At 35.6% G+C, this 23,866-nt stretch overlaps 1 protein-coding gene across 3 annotated transcripts in view; it reads left to right on the top strand.

Annotated features, from left to right (window-relative positions):
* Positions 1-23,866, top strand: part of Scn9a (sodium voltage-gated channel alpha subunit 9) — a 145,008-nt gene that overhangs the window by 52,865 nt on the left and 68,277 nt on the right. For 2 of the 3 annotated variants that reach the window (XM_031370487.1, XM_031370486.1), the window contains exons 2-7: positions 12,390-12,697; positions 14,573-14,691; positions 14,974-15,063; positions 15,788-15,916; positions 17,208-17,299; positions 18,255-18,467. In XM_031370487.1, coding sequence (XP_031226347.1) covers positions 12,440-12,697; positions 14,573-14,691; positions 14,974-15,063; positions 15,788-15,916; positions 17,208-17,299; positions 18,255-18,467 — 901 coding nt within the window. In that variant the 5' untranslated portion in view covers positions 12,390-12,439. The other variant, XM_031370488.1, reaches the window with a different exon arrangement.

Genomic DNA, 23,866 nt, shown 5'->3' with positions numbered 1-23,866 from the left:
ATGCTTACATAAATAAATATATATGTTTTTTTAAATGTGCTTCTTGGCCCAGCAAGAGGACTTACTGGTCAAGTGTTTAATTCCCAGAACCAATGCAGCAAAGGATAGAACAACTGGCTCCTGTACATTGCCCTCTGATCTCCATACACTCCCTCAACACATAATTTATTTAAGTAGTTCTTTTCGTCTTGCTATTTTATTTATTTATATGTCACATGTTGTCTCCCTTCCCTTCTTGGTCTCCCCTCTGCAACCCTATCCATCTCATTCCCCCTCTCCTTTGCCTCTAAGAGGGTGCTCCTCCACCTACACCCCCCCCACACACACTCCAGCTTCCCAGCTCTAGCATGCCCCTATGCTGGAGCATCAAGCCTCCACAGGACCAAAGGTCTCCAGTCCCACTGATGCCAATATAAGGCTGTCCTCTGCTACATATGTGGATGGAGCCACGAGTCCTTCCATGTGTACTCTGATTGGTGGTTTAGTCCCTGGAAGCTCTGGGGGATCCAGTTAGTTGATATTGTTATTCTTCCTATGGGGTGGCAGTCCCCTTCAGTAGTTCTTAATGGAAAACTCCCATTACTAAATTATAGTCCTTAAAAAAAGACATTGGGCCCTTCCCTGAGAATTTTATTTCAGAATTATTGCCCAGTGTTTAAGTTAGACAGGCAATTCTTGTATATACTGTGGTCAAGAACCAAAACTGAGTTAGGTTAAGTGTGACATAACATGATGTGAAAGCTACTACATCAAGTATTCCTTGATAATTGCCTTACATAAATGAAAGAAGTAAAATAGAAGTGTTGAAGAAAGTATTAGGAGTTAAAAACTCATAAATTCCAGACTAAAAATCCTTGTTTTTATGTAATGTACAATGCCTGTGCACAGAAGACAGTCATGGGAGAGTTAATAACAGATATTAAGATCTTGATTTTTGATTTTGTGGAAAGACATACATCCCATTACCCAGCCACAGCTTAGTCCTGGTAAAGTGTTCACTATACCCTTAAATTGAGACAGAAGAAGACAGAATCTTCCCATGTGCCATGTTGTGTCCTTAGAATATATTAATAAAATAAGTTGCACATTCTTGACAATTTATCCCTAAGTAAATTTAAATATTCTAAATATTTGAAACATTGAATCAGCCAGTACTCTAAATATCCAATGCAGAAGATGGGTATTTTCCTCTTTTTTAATTAGATATTTTCTTTATTTACATTCCAAGTGTAATCCCTTCTTGGTTTCCCCACTGAAGACCCCTATCCATCCCCCTCCCCCTGCTTCTATGAGGGTGTTTCCCCACTTACCCACCCACTCCTGCTTCCCAGGCTTGGCATTCCCCTATACTGCGCATCGAGCCCTCAAAAGACCAAAGGCCTCTCTTCTCATTGATATCTGAAAGGCCATCCACTGATACATATGTGACTACAGCCATGAGTCCCTCTATGTATACTTTTTGGTTGGTTGTTTGGTTTAGTGCCTGGGAGCTCAGGGGTGGGGGCTGTCTGGTTAGTTGATATTGTTGTTCCTCCTATGGGGTTGCAAACCTCTTCAGCTCTTTCAGACCTTTCTCTAACTCCTCCATTGTGGGACCCCATGCTTAGTCCAATGGTTGACTGGGAGCATTCACCTCTGTATTTGACAGGCTCTGGCAGAGTAGGGAAGAGCCTTGAGCACATGGGCACAGGGGAAATTTTCCTGAACAGAAAATCAATGGCTTATACTCAAAGATCAAGAATTGACAAATGAGTCCTCATAAAATTGCAAAGCTTTTGTAAGGCAAAGGACACTGTCAATATGACAAAATGGCAATCAACAGATTGGGAAAAGATCTTTACCAATCCTATATCTGATAAAGGGCTAATATCCAATATATACAAAGAACTCAAGAAGTTATACTCCAGAAAACCAAATAACCCTATTAAAAATGGGGTACAGAGCTAAATAAAGAGTTCTCAACTGAGGAATATGAATGACTAAGAAGCACCTAAAGAAATGTTCAACATCCTTAGTCATCAGGGAAATGCAAATCAGAACAACCCTGAGATTCCACCTCACACAAGTCAGAATGGCTAATAGCAAAACTCAGGTGACAACAGAGGCTGGTGAGGATGTGGAGAAAGAGGAACACTCTTTTGTTGTTGGTGAGACTGCAAACTAGTACAACCACTCTAGAAATCAGTCTGGTGATTCCTCAGAAAATTGGACATAGTACTACCTGAGGACGCAGCTATACTACTTCTGGGTAAATATCCAAAAGATTCTCCAAAGTATAACAAGGACACTTGTTCCACTATGTTCATAGCAGCCTTATTTATAATAGCCAGAAGCTGAAAACAACCCAGATGTCCTTCAATGGAGGAATGGATATAGAAAATGTGGTTTATTTACTACTACTCAGCTATTAAAAACAATGAATTCATAAAATTCTTAGGTAAATGGATAGAACTAGAAGATATCATTCTGAGTGAGGTAACCCAATCATAAAAGAACACACATGATATGAACTCACTGATAAGTGGATATTAGTCCAAAAGCTCAGAATACAGAAGATACAATTCATAGTATACATGAAGCGCAAGAAGGAGGAAGACCAAAGTGTGGATACTTCAGTCCTTCTTAGAAGAGTGCACTGACTGGTTTTGGGTGTCAACTTGACACAAGCTGAAATTAGCACAGAGAAAGGAGCTTCAGGTGAGGAAATGCTTCCCATGAAATCTAGCTGTAAGGCATTTTCTCAATTAGTGATCAAGGGGGGAGGGCCCCTTTTGGGTGGTACCATCTCTGGGCTGGTAGTCTTAGGTTCTATAAGAAAGCAAGCTGAGCAAGCCAGGGGAAGCAAATCAGTAAATAACATCCCTCCATGACCTCTGCATTGGCTCCTGCTTCCTGACCTGTATGAGTTCCAGTCCTGACTTCCTTTGGTGATGAACAGCAGTATGGAAGTGTAAGCTGAATAAAACCTTTCCTCCCCAACTTGCTTCTTGGTCATAATGTTTGTGCAAGAATAGAAACCCTGACTAAGACAAAGGAGGAACAAATTACCCATGGGAGGAGATACAAAGTGTGAAGCAGAGACTGGAGGAAAGGCCATCCAGAAATTGCCCCACCTGGGGATTCATCCTATATACAGATACCAGACCCAGACACTATTGTGGAGTCCAAGAAGTGCTTGCTGATAGGAGCCAGACATAGCTGTCCCCTGAGATGGGTATTTTCTTCTTTTTTTAAAAAGATTTATTTATTTATTTATTTATTTATTTATTTATTTATTTATTTTATGTATGTATGACTATACTGTAGCTGTATTGATGATTGTGAGCCATCATGTGGTTGCTGGGAATTTTGAATTCAGGACCTCTGCTCACTCCAGTCTAAGTACACTGTGTCTAAGTACACTGTAGCTGTCTTCAGATGCACCAGAAGAGGGCGTCATATCTCACTACGAATGGCCATGAGCCACCATGTAGTTGCTGGGATCTGAACTCAGGACCTTCAGAAGAGCAGTCAGTGCTCCCAACCGCTGAGCCATCTCTCCAGCCAGAGATGGGTATTTTCTACACTCGAAATTGCACATTGATTTCTTTGACTCAAGACAGAGGTTTGTTATCTTTCTTCAAATTACAGCCTATTTTGGTTGCTCTATTTAGCATTGTAAAATTAAGAAATATGGGTGGAAATGAACACAAAGTTTTGTCTCACACCTCTCTCCATTCACTTCCTTACATTTTCAGTTCCTTCATATCTCTAAGAACTATGTTGGTCTCACAGTTTTGCTAGCTTTAAACATTATTTCTAATTTTCTCACTTGAACAATAAGGTATGTATTACTTGTGATTCCTCTTACCCCATTTTGAAGTTCTCAGCAGTTTGAACTATATTTATCCCAGTTCCAGTTGTTCAATTCATTTTTTCAACAGAATATCCTCTCTCTATTTCAACTCTTACCTGGACGTGTCTATTACTGCTATGTATGAGTTACTTGTATATTCCTGTAATAAAACATGATAACCAAGTAAATTTATAGATCAAAAAGTTTGATTGGGCTTATGAATTCAGAGAATAGCAGTCCAGAGTGGCAGAGAGATGTGACAGACTATAGCAAGCATGATTATTGGAAAAGGATGCTAAAGCTCACATCTGGAACTGAAAGCAGAAAGCAAAACACGTACTAAGAAACTCACATGTACTCTTTAAACTCACAAAAATCCATTCATATAGATACACTTATGTCTATGTTTGCATCTTCTTATCTGTTTCTATCCTTATACTTCCCATAAGTCTTAGTAATTAGCAAGGTGGCAAAATGATATGCTGATACTCTAGGCAAATCATAAAAATGTTTTTCTTTGACATATTTAACCAGGTGGTTTGCCAAAGAAAAGGAAGTAGAACACTCATTTAAATTTTGAGACCACATCAAGCTTAATTAGAAGCTTCTTTATTTCCATTGGCTGGTCAGTCACCATTCCATATTTTGATTTGCTGTCTGTTTGGAAAACTATTATACTATGCAATTGTTGGGGCTTATTGGAGAAGCACTTTCCCTTTCTAGTGTTCAAACTATTCGCTAACAGTCTAATATGAACTGTTTCTTGTATTCTAGCTGCTTTTTAAAATACTATTCAAATCCAAATAACTCTTCACAGAAAATAAGAAAGGAAACTATTTTGAGTCTCATTACACTTCAAAGTCTGTTATATTTGCTATCAGACTTTGTGTGAGGTAATACAGAAATAGAGATTTACACAAACTATTTTTCTCAGTATGGGAGAGGAAAGGTGGTGGGGGTGGGGCATGGTTAATGGCAGTCTGACAGTCTTTTATGTATAGTGGTACCCCGATTTCTGCAACCATTTAAACTTTCTATAATGTGTAATTTATTTTAATTTGTTTAACTTTCATTTAATTTCTGACTTTTAATAGAGTTAATTAAAATTTTATTTTGATCTCCATGTCTTTACTTATAAAGAACTGTGTCCTTATTATTGTTGATGCCATTGTATTATGTAGTAGATTTCTTATCCGCTCAAACTTCTCAAGGATCATTAGTCTTATCCTTTTTTAGACATACTAGAAGTGGGCATCAGATCTTATTACAGATAGTTGTGAACCACCATATAGTTTCTGGAAATTGAACTCAGGACCTTTGGAAGACAGTCAGTGCTCTTAACTGCTGAGCCATCTCTCCAGCCTGTCTTATCCTTTTTTTTTTTTTTATTGGATATTTTCTTTATTTACATTTCAAATGATATCTCCTTTCCCCGTTTCCCCTCCGAAAACAAAACAAAACAAAAACAACAACAACCAAAAAAAACCTGTTCCCTTCCCCCTCCCCCTGCTCACCAACCCACTCTCTCCTGCTTCCTGGCTCTGGCATTCCCCAACACTGAAGCATAAACCCTCACAGGACGGAGGGCCGCTCCTCCCATTGATTACCAACTAGGCCATCCTCTACTACAAATGCAGCTGGAGTCATGAGTCCCACCATGTGTACTCTTTGGAAGTACCCTGGAAGCTCTGAGGATACTAGTTAGTTCATATTGTTGTTCTTCCTAAGGGACTGAAAACCCCTTCAGCTCCTTGGGTCCTTTCTCTAGCTCCTTCATTGGAGACTCTGTGCTAAGTTCAATGGATGGCTGTGAGCCTCTACTTATGTATTAGTTGGGCACTGTCAGAGCCTCTCAGGAGACAGCTAAATCAGGCTCCTGTCAGCCAGCACTTGCTGGCATCCACAGTAGTATCTGGGTTTGGTGATCGAATATGGGAAGGATTCCCAGGTTGGAGCAGTCTCTATCCTTTTTTAATGTATAGTATTTGTAAGATTTTCTGTATTTAAGCATTTGGTCCATTCAGTTGATAGTACATGGAAGTTTTTGTGGATTTAAGTATCTGCTCCATTCACTTGAGTCTACAGCTTTCTGTTTGGTAGTACTGATGTATAAATTTATCATTTGTTGTCTAATCCCTACTGGAGAAAGGGTAGACTGCTTTTGGAAAATGTTGTTTCTACCTGTGTATTGCTATAGGTTTGTTTACCAAATAAGTCATGCTTCAAAAGGGAAGGACAGCTTCAAGCTCTCTTTACATGCCTGGGAGCCTGATACCCAGGCTACATTTTAGTACACATATGCAAGAGAAGCAAACAAGAATTTTCCTTTCTCTGGATTCCACCCTGTTTCTAGCTGAGGTAGATAACAACACCCTAGTAGCCCAGCATAGCTCATACTAAAATTCATTTTTCAGTTTAGTTTAGGGGTATATCACATTGTTTTGTAGTTAGATAGAGAGGAGGTGATATCAGAAAGCATGCCCTGAAACATTGTTGAATAAACAATCCATGGGCTAACCAACTTGCTTTGTCCTGTTCTCACCACATGTGTCAACTCTGATCACTCCTTTCCAGTGTGTTAGAAAACTCCTGTACGCTACGCTGTGCCTTCTGTTTCCATCTCCTCATCCCCTCTGCATCATTTTCTCCAGACTCATAGACTCTAGGGTTTTCCCTCTGGCTCCCAGCAATTTCATGAAATTATCTGCATGATATCACTCCTGTGACTACACAGGGAACACAGACATTAAGGTGTGATATCCATTAGAAAAAGGTTATTAATAGATGATAATATTATCTATTAATATGTTATCACTTTGTATATTAATGTTATCACTTTGTGTAACTAAAAGTACATATGAAGAAAAAATTCAAAGATGGATCATTAGAAAGATGTAGATGATATATAAAGAGATATATAATAGACATATAGATATTAGTAGATAGATTCTAGTGATTTGAAAAAAGAAATGTATTCTGAATGCTTTCATATTTATTTCAACTTTTGATAGTCCCAGGTACCAACATAACATATTTAGGATTTCCTTTTGGCAATTGTCTAAATAATCCTTCACTGTACTATTAAGGATAAATAGTAATATGCAAAATAGTGATGCAATAAAAAAGTAATTGTGGGTAAGATTGTAATTTCACTCTAAGGAATATATGTTAATAGTAATGGCAAACAGTATGGTAGCCTCTCAGTTCAAAGTACAGTTTAAACTTGGCAGTAACAAATACTGGTTTATTTGCTAAATAAAAGCCAGATCAGAATACTTTGTTATAAAGTATTATCAATTTGACATAAGTATGACATTTTATAGTATAAAATATTTAAAACAAAAGTATGATTAAATTAATAGGAACAATCTATTCAAATAGTCCATAATAGGTTAGTAAGATTGATCAGATGATAAAGTTGCTCCCAATCAAACATGACAATCTGAGTTTGACCTTCAGGAGCTACACAAGTGAAGGCAAAACCAAACTGAAGGTTGACACCCACCTTACGACATGTGAGGTACTACATGATTTTAACATTTTACTAAGGAAACACATGAACATGTAAATAAATGCAGTCACTTTTTTAAAAAAGAAAATAACAATGTTCCTTATTTTAAAACCTAATTTAAAACCAGGAATTACTTATTTTAAATATATTACATACTGAGTATATTTCTATACATTTGAATTTTTAGCTTAATAATTGTGTGAATGTAATTTGCATTCTTTCAAAATCCATTATTATGTTGTTTATAATCCATTAGTCTATAAAAGCACTCTTCAAAAGGCTACATAGGTTTATTCTTATATGTTCATTTTGCTACTTAATTAATTCTGACTTTTGTATTGATTATAATTTTATGTAATACAAAAACATTTCAATAAACATCTTCATAATTGTTAGGAAGACATTTGACATTATTGGCTTTGGATAAGTTCCTAGAAAGGAAAGCATTTGGCAATAAACATTAACCAATATATTTAAGACTTTTGCTAGGTATGCAAAATATCTTTGCAAACAATGTTCCTTATTCATATTATTAGATATTTCCTCTCAAACATCACTATTATTTTATTGATAATTTTTATATTAATAAACAGTATCTGGCTTCTGATATTTTAATTTATATTTCTTTATTTGTGATTTTTTACATAGAAAACTTGAAATGTTGATTAAATATTTGTATATTCATGTCATATTTTATTCTTTATTGAGTTTTGCATTGTAATACACAATTATATTAATATTTTATTAAGGAAATATATTCATTTATGCTTTTTATTATATTTCTTTAATTTTTCTAGATGTCTTCTGCTCTTAAATATTATGTGGTTCTTACATGAAATTTTTTTCATTTAATATTTTAAAGAGTTTCTGAGGGCTGGAGAGATGGCTCAGTGGTTAAGAGCACTGGCTGCTCTTCCAGAGGACAAAGTTCCATTTCCAGAACCCACATGGCAACTTACAACCATCTGTACCTCTAGTTCCCGGCGATCTGAGGACACTGTGTGCACAGGGTACACACCATGCTTTCAAGAAAAATACCCACACATATACACTAAATTTCAAAACAGTTTCTGTACATTTAGATTTTTTGTTTTCATTAGACATTTTTAGCTTTGCTTTATTTAAATCATTGCTCAAAAATATCTTCTTCTTTTTTTTTTTTTTTTGGATTTTTGATACAGGGTTTTTCTGTATAGCCCTGGCTGTCCTGGAACTCACTCTGTAAACCAGGCTGGCCTCGAACTCAGAAATCTGCCTGCCTTTGCCTCCCAAGTGCTGGGATTAAAGGTGTGTCACCACTGCCCAGCAAAAATATCATTTATTAAACCTGATACCTTAGAGATAAAAATGTACATGGTTTCATTACTTATCTAACAGACAAGAGAGTTGGAAGCAGCTCTGGTAACAGACATGCTGTATCCCATCACTGACATTCTTGTGTTGTTTTTCCTGTTTTAGTTACATTGTCTGTTAGAACCCTGCTAGCCAACAATTTCACAAGCCTGTTCTATTATAACTTCCAAAGACACTTAGATGCCAACTAGACCTGTTCTGCTTGAAAAAAGTTTTATTACTAAAACAAAATGAAGTTTCATTTCCCCAGTCTAAATGAAGATGACAGAATCTAATCGCTATTTTTATGTCATTTCCCAGAATGATGTTAAATTGGTACTTTAACGTCTCCATTGGTTTATCCTTCATCAAGAAAATATGGCATATACTTTTTCAAATGTTAATTCACCATACATACACATACCTCCTCTGTTTGTATGACATTTGTTTATTCAAGAGCTTGTGTGCTGAGGATATGCATGAATAGTGAAAGTGATTATAGAGAGATGGTTGGTAGATAGATGATAGATTAGAGAGATAAGATAGATGAGATAGATAGATAGATAGATAGATAGATAGATAGATAGATAGATAGATAATAGATGACATTTAGGTATAAAGGTAGGTGATAGTTTAGATAGATAAAATAGATGATAGATAGATGATATATATGTACATTTGATAGATATAGATAGATGATAGATAAATTGATAAATGATAGATCAGATATATTAGATGGATGACAAATTAGATAAGATAGATGACAGATAATAGAGAGATGATACATACATTAGATAGATAAATGATAGATAAATTGATAGGTGATAGATCAGATAGATTAGATGGATGACAAATTAGATAAGATAGATGATAGATGATAGAGAGATGATACATTAGATAGATAGATGATAGATAAATTGATAGATGATAGATTATAGAGATAGATAAGTAGATAGATAGATAGATAGATAGATAGATAGATAGATAGATAGATAGATAGATATAAGGAGATCATAAGAAGGGGGAAGAAGCGAGAAGGGAAGGGAAAAGAATAAAAATGAAAGTATAAGAACAATGGAATTGAGTGTAGTTCCACACTCACAGTCATGTAATGTATCTACTACATGGATTTCTATCAATTCTTGAGAGGGGAACAACAGAAGACTTTACCATCTACTTTAGAATATGCATAATCATTAATCCTTCAGTTACATTCACTAAGAGCCCAGGGAAAGTCTGTGAAGCCTGGGAACCTCTGTCTAACTGAGTTTCATGAATGCTTTAGAATGTTTCGGGCATTAGTCGCATTCTCAAATTAAAAGAATATAAATTAATTAATTATCGAGATTTTCTTCACAAAGTAATAATATTAACTGCCCATGATTATTCTTCTTCAATCATGATTATGCAGCTTCATAACTCTGAGTGATAAGTATGTATGTGTAATTCCAAAATATAACACTCCATGACATTCAATATTTGCCCTTTCTGCTTCTACCTATCAATGCCTTTCGGTTGTAAGTAAATAGAGAAAGGGCAAAGAATGCAATCATTTATGTTAGAAATGTCCATCTTTATGCCACAAACAGAACATGTTGGCACCTTCTATTAAGCTGTGATTATCTCCTGACATGTGCCTAAAACTCCATCTGTTTTTCCATGAGAAGAGAAAAGTTATGTGAGCTACTAATTCTATTTGCCTTTACTGGAGTGAACCTAAGTCTGCCTTTGGTTTGGATAGTATGCGTTTTTCACACAGAAGTGTGTTGAAGACAAAGCTCACTTTCTCTTAATTATGACAGCTATAAATATTGGATATAAAGAAATGTGCAGATTTAGTGTTTGGTGAGATACTTCCCGTAATTAAGAATGAGTTAGCAGTTTAGAAAGGTAATGTGAAGACATGTGTCATGACATGTCGACAACCTCAAAAACCATAAAAAAGCATTCCTCACAAAAGCTGGATCTGTTCTACAAATCCTAAAACAAATGACATTAAAAAATTCTTGTATTGCCTTTCAACTTTTCTGATGAAACGTACAATTTCTACATGGGCTTAATTACTCATCTAACTGAGTAAGACACACTGGAAGCAGCTGTAGTAACAGATGAGGCATGCCTCATCTTTGACATCTCTGCATGTTGAAGGTTCCATTTTACTTACGATATCTTAAGGACCCTGCTTCTCAGCCAATTCACTTACAATGTGCCTGGGTGCCTGAGACGAAAAATAATATGTTATTCTAATTGAAGCTTATTGCTTTTGCCATGGGAATGGGAGTGAGAGAAATCTTGGTAACAATAGTTTCAACATTTTTTTTTATGCATTTACATTCCCACTGTTGTTACTATTATAATTGACATGTGGTTTTACATTGTGCTTTGTGGTGTCGGGGTGGGGGAAGAACAGAATATGGCAACTCTTCCTAATTTATGTAATGAAGTCTCTTAGTATACAGTTGGTCAAGTTTGTTGTTTGTTTACCTTTTTAAGACAGAATTTGCAATATAGTCCAGACTCATCTTGAACTCAAGATTTCTGCCTTACCCTCTGGAATTCCGGCATAAATAATTATTGGCCACCATGCTGAGCACAATGAGAAGTATTCTGATTCCTCGCATGGATAACAAAATCCAAAGTTTACATTACCATTAAAGTCCTGAGGAAAGCTTACTTCATAACTCCACTGAACATTTCCATATAGTTCCTGTGCATTTCACCTTTCACTTGAAAACACAGATATATTGTCTGGGAAAAGTCACAAACATCAGTAACAGTACCAGAGCAAAAGCTTGTTTTCTTTTAAAGTAAGTTTGACCATAGGTCAGAAACAGTGTCTATATATATATATATATATATATATATATATATATACATACATACACACATGTATATATGTATGCATATACATATATATGTATGTATGTGTATATACATATATGTATATATGTTACATATGGATGAAAAATAAAGTTAAGTTAAAATGTTTACTCAGGAAACTGGCATCTTTATTTCACGTTAGAGCTGTTATGTATTAGATTCAAATATTTTAACAAAGTAACACATATTACTTGACCAGCAAGGGTTACATCATACTTTATTAGGAGTTTATATACACATTAGCTCTTCTACTTCTATCTGTTGTTTGGTTGTTTTTTTACTTGTTTCTTTAGGTTTGCAAGTCAGAGTGAAAGCCTTTGTGCATGAAAGGAAAGTACTCTATGACCGCATTAGTTGTTTTCTTTTTGCTGTAACAAATACCCAACAAGAAGCAAGCATAAGGAAAGGAGGATGTATTTTGTCTCACTGTTCAAGGGTACAGTCCACCATGACAGTAAAGTCATGGCAACATGACCTTGAAGTCACTGGGCACAGGATGACTGAGTTCAGAGGACTTTCTTCTTTTTTATGCTGTTCTGGGTCCCAGACCATGAAATGGTGCTCCCTACATTCAAAGAAGGTATTTCCAATTCACTTCATTTAATCTAGAGACTCCTTCACTGTCATACCCATAGGCTAGCCCAATGTAGGAAATCCCTCACAGTTGAGTCTAGGGTCTTGTCTCCTATGGGAACCGTAGGTCACGTTAGTAATCAATAACAATCACAGCTATCAAGTGCATTCCAAGACTGGATATTTTTGTCATCAGTTTTAAAATTGTCTTCTCTAGAAGCCATGTAGTTATATTTTCCTTTTTTTATTGTCATCCAGGCCTCTTAGGTAAGGAGCCAAAGGGGAAATAAAACATACAGGATGAAAAGATGGCGATGCTGCCTCCTCCAGGACCTCAGAGCTTCGTTCACTTCACAAAACAGTCCCTTGCCCTCATTGAACAACGGATTTCTGAAGAAAAAGCCAAGGGACACAAAGATGAAAAGAAAGATGATGAAGAAGAAGGTCCTAAGCCCAGTAGTGATTTGGAAGCTGGTAAACAGTTACCCTTCATCTACGGAGACATTCCCCCGGGAATGGTGTCAGAGCCCCTGGAGGACCTGGACCCATACTATGCAGACAAAAAAGTAAGTAATTGAGACTTCAGTGGCAGAGTTCCCTTGATTTCATTCCATACAAAAGATAGATGTCAATTAATAACCTCATGCCATGAGCATTCTATTAAATACATATTAGGATGCCGAGAATATGTACTTTTTCTAGGATCTTGTTAAAACTGATAGTGGTATTGGCATACCCATTTGATTTGAATAATTATTCAACATATTCAACAGGAAGTCTTCCTTTTTAGGTACGGCCTTTCTGGTAGTTTTATAGTCACGGCTATGTTACACTTGTTTAGTGTTTAGGGTGGGTGGCTGAAGTCAGATGACACCTGGTGGAAATCATTTCTCTGCTTCAACTATGTTGAGGCCTAGAGATCAAACTCAAGTTATCATCAGGCTTGATAGAAAATGTCTCTACCTGCTGAGCACTCTTGGCAGCTATTCATGGTTATATGTAATTCCTGTGTATGTGTATTTTAAATTCCCTTTAAGTTTTAATGCAAATGAATAATGCTAACTTAAATCTTTATCCCTTGGTAGCCTGTTTGTTTTCTAATTAGAAATGGAAAGCGACTGGATCTGAATGAGAAGGGAGGTGGGAAGGAACTAGAAGTTATAGAAAGCAGGGCAACTGTAACAACGATATATTATTTAAGGGAAAATCTATTTTCAATAAAAGAAAAATATTTTAAAACACAAAAGTCATCTTTTTTTAATTTCATATGCAGTGAAACTTGATCTTGTTAAAACTATGTAATAGTGTAGTGGGTTTCGTGTTAGTTTTGATCTCCTTTCTTTGCCTTTTATAACAATTCCTCACCATGTGTTTGTAGAAAGCTCAGTTTGTTCAGATAATGTATACCTGAAAAATAGATTTCCCACATAAGTGAAAACACAGACTCACAAACTTACCCCCCTTTCCCATCAACTTGGTGGAAAAAAATTATTGTAGTAAGCTTTTTTACACTTACATAAAATGTAAACAAGACAAGATGAGAAAAAGAGCTCACACAAGATACCATAAGCCTCTTGCCTTCCGTGTGCAGAACCTGAGAGTTACAGGCCAGTGATAGGCACTGTCACATAAAAACTTGGTCAATTACACCTGAGAGTTGAAGTTGTCCTTTGGCCTTCCATGTGCATATGCATGTCCTTGCATACACATCAGAACCCATTAGGCATACACACACACACACACACACACACACACACACACACACACACACACACACATACACACACACACACACCAAGGAAAGAAAGGATACTTTGAAGTCTGATATGACTTAAATTTATGGGAAAAAATTTAATGACAATTATCAGAATGTTTTAAAACTCTCAAAGTTACTCTGGTAAAAAAAAAAAAAAACAGAGATAGATTATTTCTACCCATTGTTAAAATCTATGTAATAAAAGAAAGAAAAGTTACATTAAAAACTAAATGGCAAGTTGACTGTAATCACTGAAGAAAACATGTAATGTTTTGGATGATCCGTCGACCTATCCATCTGTCCATCTCCCTGGGCTGAATGTGGCTAAAGAGAGCTAAGAGAGCTGTCCAACACATCATCACAAACACGCTTATGTCATAAAACTTTTGGGGTGACTTTATTTGAAGTTGTTTAGCATGAACTTTGTAGATTACACTGTCTAAAGAGTGGACATGTCTAGAACTGCTACATACTTGTATGCAGCTCAGTTCTTGTTGAAAACAGCCTTGGAGCTCATTGACCAGTGACTGACAGATGCTTCCACACGTGTTAAGTACTTGTAAAGCCCCAGGGCAGGATTTCTTCAGCCCTGTTCTACCACATAGAGGTATAAGCTGCTCATAGCAATGTGATGCATTAAAGTGTTGGGAGTTCAGCTTCATCCTGTCTCTTTTTCCTCCTGCAGACTTTTATAGTATTGAACAAAGGGAAAACAATCTTCCGTTTCAACGCCACCCCTGCTTTGTACATGCTGTCTCCCTTCAGTCCTCTGAGAAGAATATCTATTAAGATCTTAGTGCACAAATATCCTTTGCAAAGCATACCTTAAGCCATACATCAAGATGCTGGGTTTGCTCCTATATTCAGACCGAGATGGGGGCTCTTCTGCACCTTGAAAGATTCCAATATAAATTGTTCTCATGAGAGGATGGTCTTATAAGAATTTTAGAGTATGATAATTTTATTCAACAGGGTAACTACTCATCCATTTCGATTGTTTTCTAAAGAAAAGTTGTTGGCATTTTAACCAATGTCAACATCAGCTCGTCTTTTTGTGGTGTCCCATATTCCTTGACTGGAAGCTACCTTATTCAGCATGCTAATCATGTGCACAATTCTGACAAACTGCATATTCATGACAATGAGTAACCCTCCAGAATGGACCAAAAATGTAGAGTAAGTGCGCATTAATATATATGAAACTGGAGTTAAATGCTAATTTTCAAGTGTTCTTTTTCCTTCCAGAAGTTTAGAATTTGAGTCTATAAAACAATGTATTTTATCCTCTCCTGCATGCAATTTTCTTTTCAGTTCTCTCTCTCCTCCATGTTAACTCACTGCAAATAGAGTTTGAATCATTAGATGCTACAGTGTTTCTGAAAGAGTGATCTTATCGGTGCCGGGCAGTGGTGACACATGCCTTTAATCCCAGCACTTGGGAGGCAGAGGCAGGTGGATTTCTGAGTTCGAGGCCAGCCTGGTCTACAGAGTGAGTTCCAGGACAGCCAGGGCTATATAGAGAAACCCTGTCTCGAAAAACCAAAAAAAAAAAAAAAAAAAAAAAAAAAAAAAAAAAAAAAAAAAAAGAGTGAGCTTATCATATCCCCTTTCCTGTTCATAAATATGATATGCACCTCATGTTAGTGGCTATGTTAGTCTTAAAATCTCCATTGAGATTTTCTAGATTGATCTAATACCTATGTGTAGCTGAGAAGGACATTTTAAGAGTTCCTGGAAATCATCCCTTGCACAATGTACTTTATGAGGTGGAATGATCCATACATTAACAGCAACCTCCAAGAGATGCCTTCCTGTGATTAATGAGGGGTAATAAACTGTAAAGATTGTAATGAGACATCCTCATTTCACACCTAATATTTGAACATATTCTCTCCTTCAGGTATACTTTTACTGGAATATATACTTTTGAATCACTCATAAAAATCCTTGCAAGAGGCTTTTGCGTGGGAGAATTCACCTTCCTGCGTGATCCTTGGAACTGGCTGGATTTTGTTGTCATTGTTTTTGCGTAAGTAATCTCAATTTTTTTTTTGACCTGGAAATTTTTTTGAATGTCTCAGAATAATATTCCAGTAAAATCAAGAATTGGAGGCTGATTTTTCTTCCATGCAATGGCTATATTTAAAGGTAAATAGAGTTGCAAAAAGACTACCTATTTTCAGAAAGTGATTTCCACTCAAAGTAAATTTTGCATAAGCATTATCATGCCTCCTGATCAGCACCTGAGTGGACATGTGTTATAGATATATACACACAGTGTTAATTGGATACACATTTTTCTTAAGATTTTATTTTAAAACTAAAAGTATGTCAGAAGCTCTCACAATGCTCCTTAAGGACTAAGGCCTCTAATTCTAAGCACAGTGTCTGTGTACATGAGCTAGGAAGTATATTAAAATAAAAAGTCAAATATTCCCAACTGAGCTGTCACCACACATTGCTCCTGCCATGTATTATAGAGCTACTACATGAGCATCACAGTTGAATTTCTGTATTATTTTAAAGTTATTCCTATCTTTTTGCAAAAGTACATGACATAAACATTTTAAGTCCCAGCCCTAACTAATTTCTTCTATTATCTTGAATTATAAGAGTATCTGAGACATTCAGCCAATTCAGAAGGGTCTGTGGTTTCTAGTCTGTTTTCCTCATTCCTCCCCAACTCCAAACTCATCAAGTTCCCTCCACTAGAGACACTTTAGCTCCATTTTCTCATGTCTATAAGAAAATGGCAATATGGATACGCTTCTCATGGTTCCCCATTCAATATTATTATTCATGCATTACAAAGCTCATCTCTTTGAAGTATGCAACTCAGTGCTTTCTAGGATATTCACAAATTTTATGGGCATCAATACCGTCTAAATTAAGAATATTTCATTCACTTCAAGAAGAAACCCTCTACTGATTAGTAGGTACCTCCTCTCCTGCCATGTACAAACTCTTTTAAAACACTATATTGCTTTTGCTCTACGGAAACCTACTATGCTGGACATTTTATCTGAGTGGAATTTGCTGTGTTTGGCTTCTTTTACTTAATATACCACTCTCAATATTTATAGAAGATTAAAACTCTATATTATTATACTAAGCATTTAATTATTTGACTATTTAAGTCTATGAATCACATTAAAATACAATATATGTCTTTTTATCAAATGATTCAAATCATATGCATTAGGTTAAATTAGGAAAGAAAAAGACTTGCCAAACTACAAATAGAAAATACTTTGACTAACAGGACGGTAAGTATTATACACTCTGCCTAGATTCTGAATAACTCTGATTTAATTCTACAGGTATTTAACAGAATTTGTAAACCTAGGCAATGTTTCAGCTCTTCGAACTTTCAGAGTCTTGAGAGCTTTGAAAACTATTTCTGTAATCCCAGGTAAGAAGTGATTGGTGTGGAGCTTTAGGCCGCTCAACTCCAGCTGTTTGGGAGTTTTCTTTGTCTGTGTGTGTGTTGTCACTGTGTCTGTGTATAAACTCCCCTATTACAGATATGTGACAGAGTTTGTGGACCTGGGCAATGTCTCAGCGTTGAGAACATTCAGAGTTCTCCGAGCATTGAAAACAATATCAGTCATTCCAGGTGAGAGTGGGGTTAAACACAAGGGCTGGCTTTGACCCTTTGGAGAAAAGAATTTTCTTCCATAATTTGAACCAAACTGCATTGCTTTTGCTTTCATTGCAATTTTTATTTAAAAAGTCAGCCATTGGGTTTAATCAGTTGCATGGGTCTTGGAGAAGGAAGATGACCACTTGGCTCACATCTCTACTTGAAATTTTTCCTCCTGCCAGAAGATTGGTTTTCTACTTTTTCAGGAAGGAAAATTTCAACTAATCAGAACATCATGTAATTTAAAAAATAGAAAATATCTGCATGTAGGCATTGCATGACATTGTTTTATTGCTTTCTGTTTCACACTTTAAAAAATGGTTCAGTATGTGTCATCACTATGTGCTTCAATTAGCTTCTTACTTTTTTCATCCCATTATCTAGAGGTGGTTTGTTTGACCATCATTTACTGGGTTAGCAGTTACAAAACAATTATATTTGTAAGTGAGTGTGGATATATGGTTTCAGCATCCACCTTACTTCACAATTGAACCTGATAGTTCCTTGGAAATATTTTACTAGTTTTAATCACTTGTTGTAGTTCATAAAAACAAGTTGTATAGATCCACCTTTTGGGATCTGGAGACTTCTCTAGGTTCAGTTATTAAAGGTCATTGACTTGACATAATGCATGCATTCCTAGTTAGGCTTGTGTTTTGACTTGTTTCTCATTGAGAGCCATTATGTCATTATGAACGCCTCCTTTCCCCCCCTACATTTTAAGGACTAAAGACCATCGTGGGGGCCCTGATCCAGTCAGTGAAGAAGCTGTCTGACGTCATGATCCTCACTGTGTTCTGTCTCAGTGTGTTCGCACTAATTGGACTACAGCTGTTTATGGGCAACCTGAAGCATAAATGTGTCCGGAAGGACGTTGTACAGAATGAAACAATAGAAAGCATCATGAATACTGTTGAGAGTGAAGAAGAATTGAGAAGTAAGAATGTCCCTGTATTTTCTATCTGCTAGAAATAACATAAGTGTGACTGTCTTCTAATAATTCATACATGCTTGAATTTAAATTACTTTGAAACTATTCAAATATACAACAGAAACTTGCCAGTGTGTGATTTTTTTCTATCATGGTACAAATAATTTTATGAATCTTTCTTTTTCCTAGCTGTCCTAGTGGTTCAGTCTCTAGGCACCTGGGTTATTTCCATAACAACAAATTTCTACAAGATAAAGATTCAAGTTGCTAGGGACCAATAATGATTCACATTAATTATTGCATTTAAATATGGTGTTAATTTTATTCTATAGTTTTATTTATTTAAAAACTTATTTATTTATTTATTTATTTATTTATTTATGGCTTAGAAAAAAACAGCTTATGGGTTCCAGGTCAGCATTTGCCTTATATGGGCATGGTCTGATCAGTTTGCAGTGGTGATGAGCTGAAGTCCAGCTGCTGTGATTGGTTAAGATGCAATTGCTTGTTGGAAGTGATATCTTGTTTCTGTACCACATTTGGTTGCAGTTCTTTTGTTTGTGGAGATAGCTTTTCGTCAAATTTTATTTACCACTACTCGTTTAGTCAACCCTTCAATTTGGGGAGTTTAACTGAATCATGGGCTCTGATGCCTCTTTCTGTCACCACAACAGGATTGATTGGCCTAAATTTATTTGTGATTCATAATTCTCAACATCTGGCCACCTTAATATTCCTTTATGCATTCATCGTTTTGTTGTTATCACTGTTGTAACTGTTTTCACTATTTTAACTCAAGTAAGATTATTTGGTTTCTTTCTTTCTTTTTTTTTTAAAGATTTATTTATTTATTATATGTAGGTACACTGTAGCTGTCTTCAGATGCAGCAGAAGAGGGCATCAGATCTCATTATGGGTGGTTGTGAGCCACCATGTGGTTGCTGGGATTTGAACTCATGACCTTCTGAAGAGCAGTCGGTGCTCTTCCCCACTGAGCCATCTCACCAGCCCAGATTATTTGGTTTCTAATTGACTATTACATAGAACCAATGAAGATCTTTTGAGATAATATAGTACATAAAGGAAATTATATTTGTGTCTATAAAGAAATAGTACTAAGGCATTGATTCATACTGCATAACAGAAGTTCCCACAACTGAATTGATCAAAAATCTAGTGTATAAAACTACACAAATGTAGCCTATTTTTAAGTATTAGTTTTCTTTTTTAATTTCTTATATTTCTCATGTCATTTGTTTATTGTTATTATGTAGTTATTTTTATACATCTAGATATTGAACTCAAGACCTCACATATGTTAGATAAAAGCACTATCACTGAGCTATATCTCCAGGCTCATTGCTTTCTTTATCTTTAAACTATCATTGAATTAACTTAAATTAAAACTATCAAAGTTCTATCATTTCAAATACATTTGTTTGAGATGCAGTAGATGTTAGTGAGTTACCAACATGGGGTTCAAAGCAGTCTTGTGACTCTAAGAAGTTTGCAGGACAATGATGGCCTGTACAGTAGAGTTATCTATTTTAGCTAGTGTTTTGAATCACATTTCTATTCAAAAATGTACTTGTATGTATGCTCAGGTAGGGAACAAATGGGCCACTAAAATATCACCTATTTAGCACGTTATAGGCCTACTGGAAAAATTTAAATTTAACATTAACTTGCCTATTGGCTATGAATTAATTGTATATTGTTAGAATTCATTATTTATATTGACAATTCATTGAAATAAGAAGTGCGTTCATGGACATGATAAAATTGATAATTATATCACTAAATCCTCTAAAGATAAAATATAGCTAGAAAGGTGTAACACATTGATCCATGGAGGTTGACATTAGAAGTTACCAACAAGAAAACATGATGTTTATCAAAGGATGCACTATTTAACCACTGCATGCTACCAACAATTGGGAAATTAAGGATATTTACTTTAGACTTTTCATTGTAATGTTGTAGTATTCTACTTCTGATATAATTTAACTACAAAACTATCTACAGGTTTTGACTACTATTATATTTAAAGGAAGAATCCAAATACATGATTCTGAAAACCTAGCTCTGAAGACAAGATTTGCAATTTGAAAAATTTTCTTCAGATATTGCACTTTCAAACTTTTAAATATTTTTTCTCTACTATATAGTAGACAAGCCACATACTGCAGGGTCTTTAAGAATGTAAAGAGATCTTAGTATGAATTAGGAAGCTACTCAAGCAATCCACATTTAAAAACAGAATTACATTATTTTTAATACTTCTGTAATTTCTCCAAATTAGGCACACAGCAATTTTTGTCTGACCAGCTATATACCATCTGATGTGAATCAAATGGCATATCTTAATAATTTTAGCACTGCCCATATGAGTTAATATAAAAACATGTCAAGCTTTTATTGATATTGTTTTGTTTGATGTTTTAATTTTAGTTTTATAAAGTACATTGATTTGTCATTATTAGAGCAGAATAATTTATTTGTCTAATCAATGGACTGACAAATTCCCTAATATAGTAGAAATTTCTTTGATTTCTAAAACCCATTTTAATAATAATATTAAGCCACAGAAGAATAACTAAAAGTAGGCATGGAATTACCTATTGTCTGAGAACTACTTGAGTACTTTATAAGTCAAGCCAATTCTTTGTTTTTCTTTATATAAGGGCAGATACCATTCTGAGATGACTAATGGGCCCTTCTAAAATAATAGATAGATAGACAGATAGACAGACAGAAAGAAAGATACATAAGAATACACCAAAATTTCAAGAAACCAAAATTACTTTTAGTGAACCAGTATAGATTTTAAAAGGTTAAATTTTTAGAAAAACACATTATAAATAATTCTCTTCTAATCTTAACTATATTTATTACACAAAAATTTTCTCTCAAAAAGACCATTTTGTATGGGAAACCTGTGAATTTAATAGTCCTTTAGCTATTTATCCTATACCATTATCATTTCTCACTTTGAAACAACTAACTAAGTTACTACAAGGCAAGGCTGACACTCTCATTCCCATTAACAGAATAAAACAACCCCACACAGCAAAGCTTTTTTGGGGGGGGGGGAAATTTAATGTAAATATATGGTCAAGTAATGTTTAAAAGACTTTAAATAGAACATAACAATTTTAAACTATGAAAGAAGTGCATTTTTTTACAAAGCAAAAGCACTAACTACAACCGAACTGAGAACAACAACAACAAAAAACAAAAACAAAAAAGTAGAAAACATTTGTTCATTGTGAAGATTATAAATGAGAGCAATGGGTCTGTAGCAGTTCCCGGAAGGCGCATTCCACTTGCTCAGTTCTGAAAGCCTTACCTAGATAACTTTGGAAGCTTGCATACCACACAGCGCAGGATGCTGATAAGGAAGAAGTGCTTTCTCAAGAAAGGTCAGAGACACAGCCTAAGCAGAACTACTCATTATGTAAACACAGAATAGCAATATGTACACATATTTTTCCAATATTATAAATTTCAAATGACCTATTACATTAGAGATTAATGTGTATTTCTATAGCTATTTTTAAAAAAACAGCTAGATACCAAAATTTAAAAACATTAAATCGAAACAACAACCTCCTTTACTATTCTCTTTCTCCCAAGAAACTACATAGTTACCACTCACAAATGCATATCGGAACAGCTGGGTGTAGTGGCCACGCCTATAGTCATAGCATTTAGAAGGCAGTAGCAGAATGATTGCCACAAACTTAAGGCCATCCTGGCCCAGTTACCCCACAGACAAAAAACCCAAAGAGCCAGGTGTACTGTCATATGGTCAGCTACAGACAGAAAGATCAGGAGTTTAAGATCATCTTCAGCAATATAGAGTTCTAGGCTAGCTTGCACTATGCGTGACCCTGACTCAAAAACCTAAACGAATGAGACCCTTAAAAGCCAAACAAAAATCAAAATAAATTCCAGACCTAAAAATTAAAAAATACATTTACTGCATGGGTAAAAATATCAAATTAATGTAAACAGAATTTTAAGACTGATGTGGCACAAACACTAAAACCAAACTTTTTTGGAACAATATTTAAATCATTGTCTTCACTTTCCATTTGATCACCTTTAGCAGTGCATGCATTTACTACTTACAGCCATCCCATACATGTAAAACAATCATAGAAAACATACATACATCTCTCATTTCTGGCTGGCCATTCAACAGTCACTTCTTTTTGATAGAAGTTTCATTATTTTAAATGAAAGAGAACTCATCAAGTGTGTTCATGAGAAAATGTGATGAGGGAGTGGCAGGAATGTCACTTGAGAGAGTTTTAAAGGTGAATAAGAAGTCAGAAAGAAAAAGAGTAGTGTGCAGTGTGCGTAGGCAGTTCAACCATAAAGGGTGCCTAAATAATAGGGGCATGGCTTCTATTTTTAACAGTGGATTTTGATAGAGATTTTAATCCTGGAGATAGAAATGGTTGGGGGTAACAGATGACAAAATAAGGAGTGGTAGTTTGTAGAGTCAGTGGAAACATGATTAAGTTCAAACTCAGTAGCTCTCCTTTCCTCCAGGGACATAGAAAAACAGAATGAGGAGTTGAAGGGGGTACTGCAGGAGGAAGGGGGAGTTCACAGTAGCTTGTGAGGAGAATGCACCATAGGGTCAATGTAGGGATTGGATGACCAAGTTCATTTTACATGTTAATTTGATAAAGAAGTTCATTTAAATTACCTTTCAATTGTCCACTAGCTGTGAGAATTTCTCTTCCAAAATTCAGTCACTTGGCAGCAAGTTTGAAAAATGAGTGCCATTGTACGTATAGATTAGAATTCTGCTAGGTTACTTTGACAAAAAGAAAGATGGATGGAAGTTGGATTATTACTAAAGGAAGACAAAAATGAATGTCCACAGATTTAAGATGAACGAAGGAAGGAGTGAAGGTAAGTGTAGTTGCTATATTGTGGAACAGATGCAACAAGTGGGTTGGCATTCCTGAGGAGATAACTGGTAAAGAAACTGACACAAGAGTCCTGAACACAATAGTCTTCAAATGCTTTCTTGATCCTATAGCAAAGCTGCATCAGGACAATTTTCAATATTTATCAAATATGCAAACTCACTGAATAAAAATAGAATTCATAGATTCCCCCCTCACTATGTATGTTGATGTTCATCAGGCATCTTTACTGCTACATATGAACAAAAACTCCATATAGTTCTGAGCTAAGTTTCCAGTAACTCCTGAGCATTATAATCACAAGTTTGTGTTGAGCTAAAGTAGGATGTTCTTGTGTCTAAGAACTGAGTCATTTAAAGAAGTCTTTTGGATAACCCATAGCCCTCCCAGGCTGCTACCAGAGTTTTTCCTCTCCTCTTTCCTGGTGCATCTGTATCTCCTGGATCACAGAGCATCATG

This window comes from Mastomys coucha, unplaced genomic scaffold (assembly GCF_008632895.1).
Source record: "Mastomys coucha isolate ucsf_1 unplaced genomic scaffold, UCSF_Mcou_1 pScaffold15, whole genome shotgun sequence".
NCBI lineage: Eukaryota > Metazoa > Chordata > Mammalia > Rodentia > Muridae > Mastomys > Mastomys coucha.
This window is presented reverse-complemented; position numbering and strand designations above follow the sequence as displayed.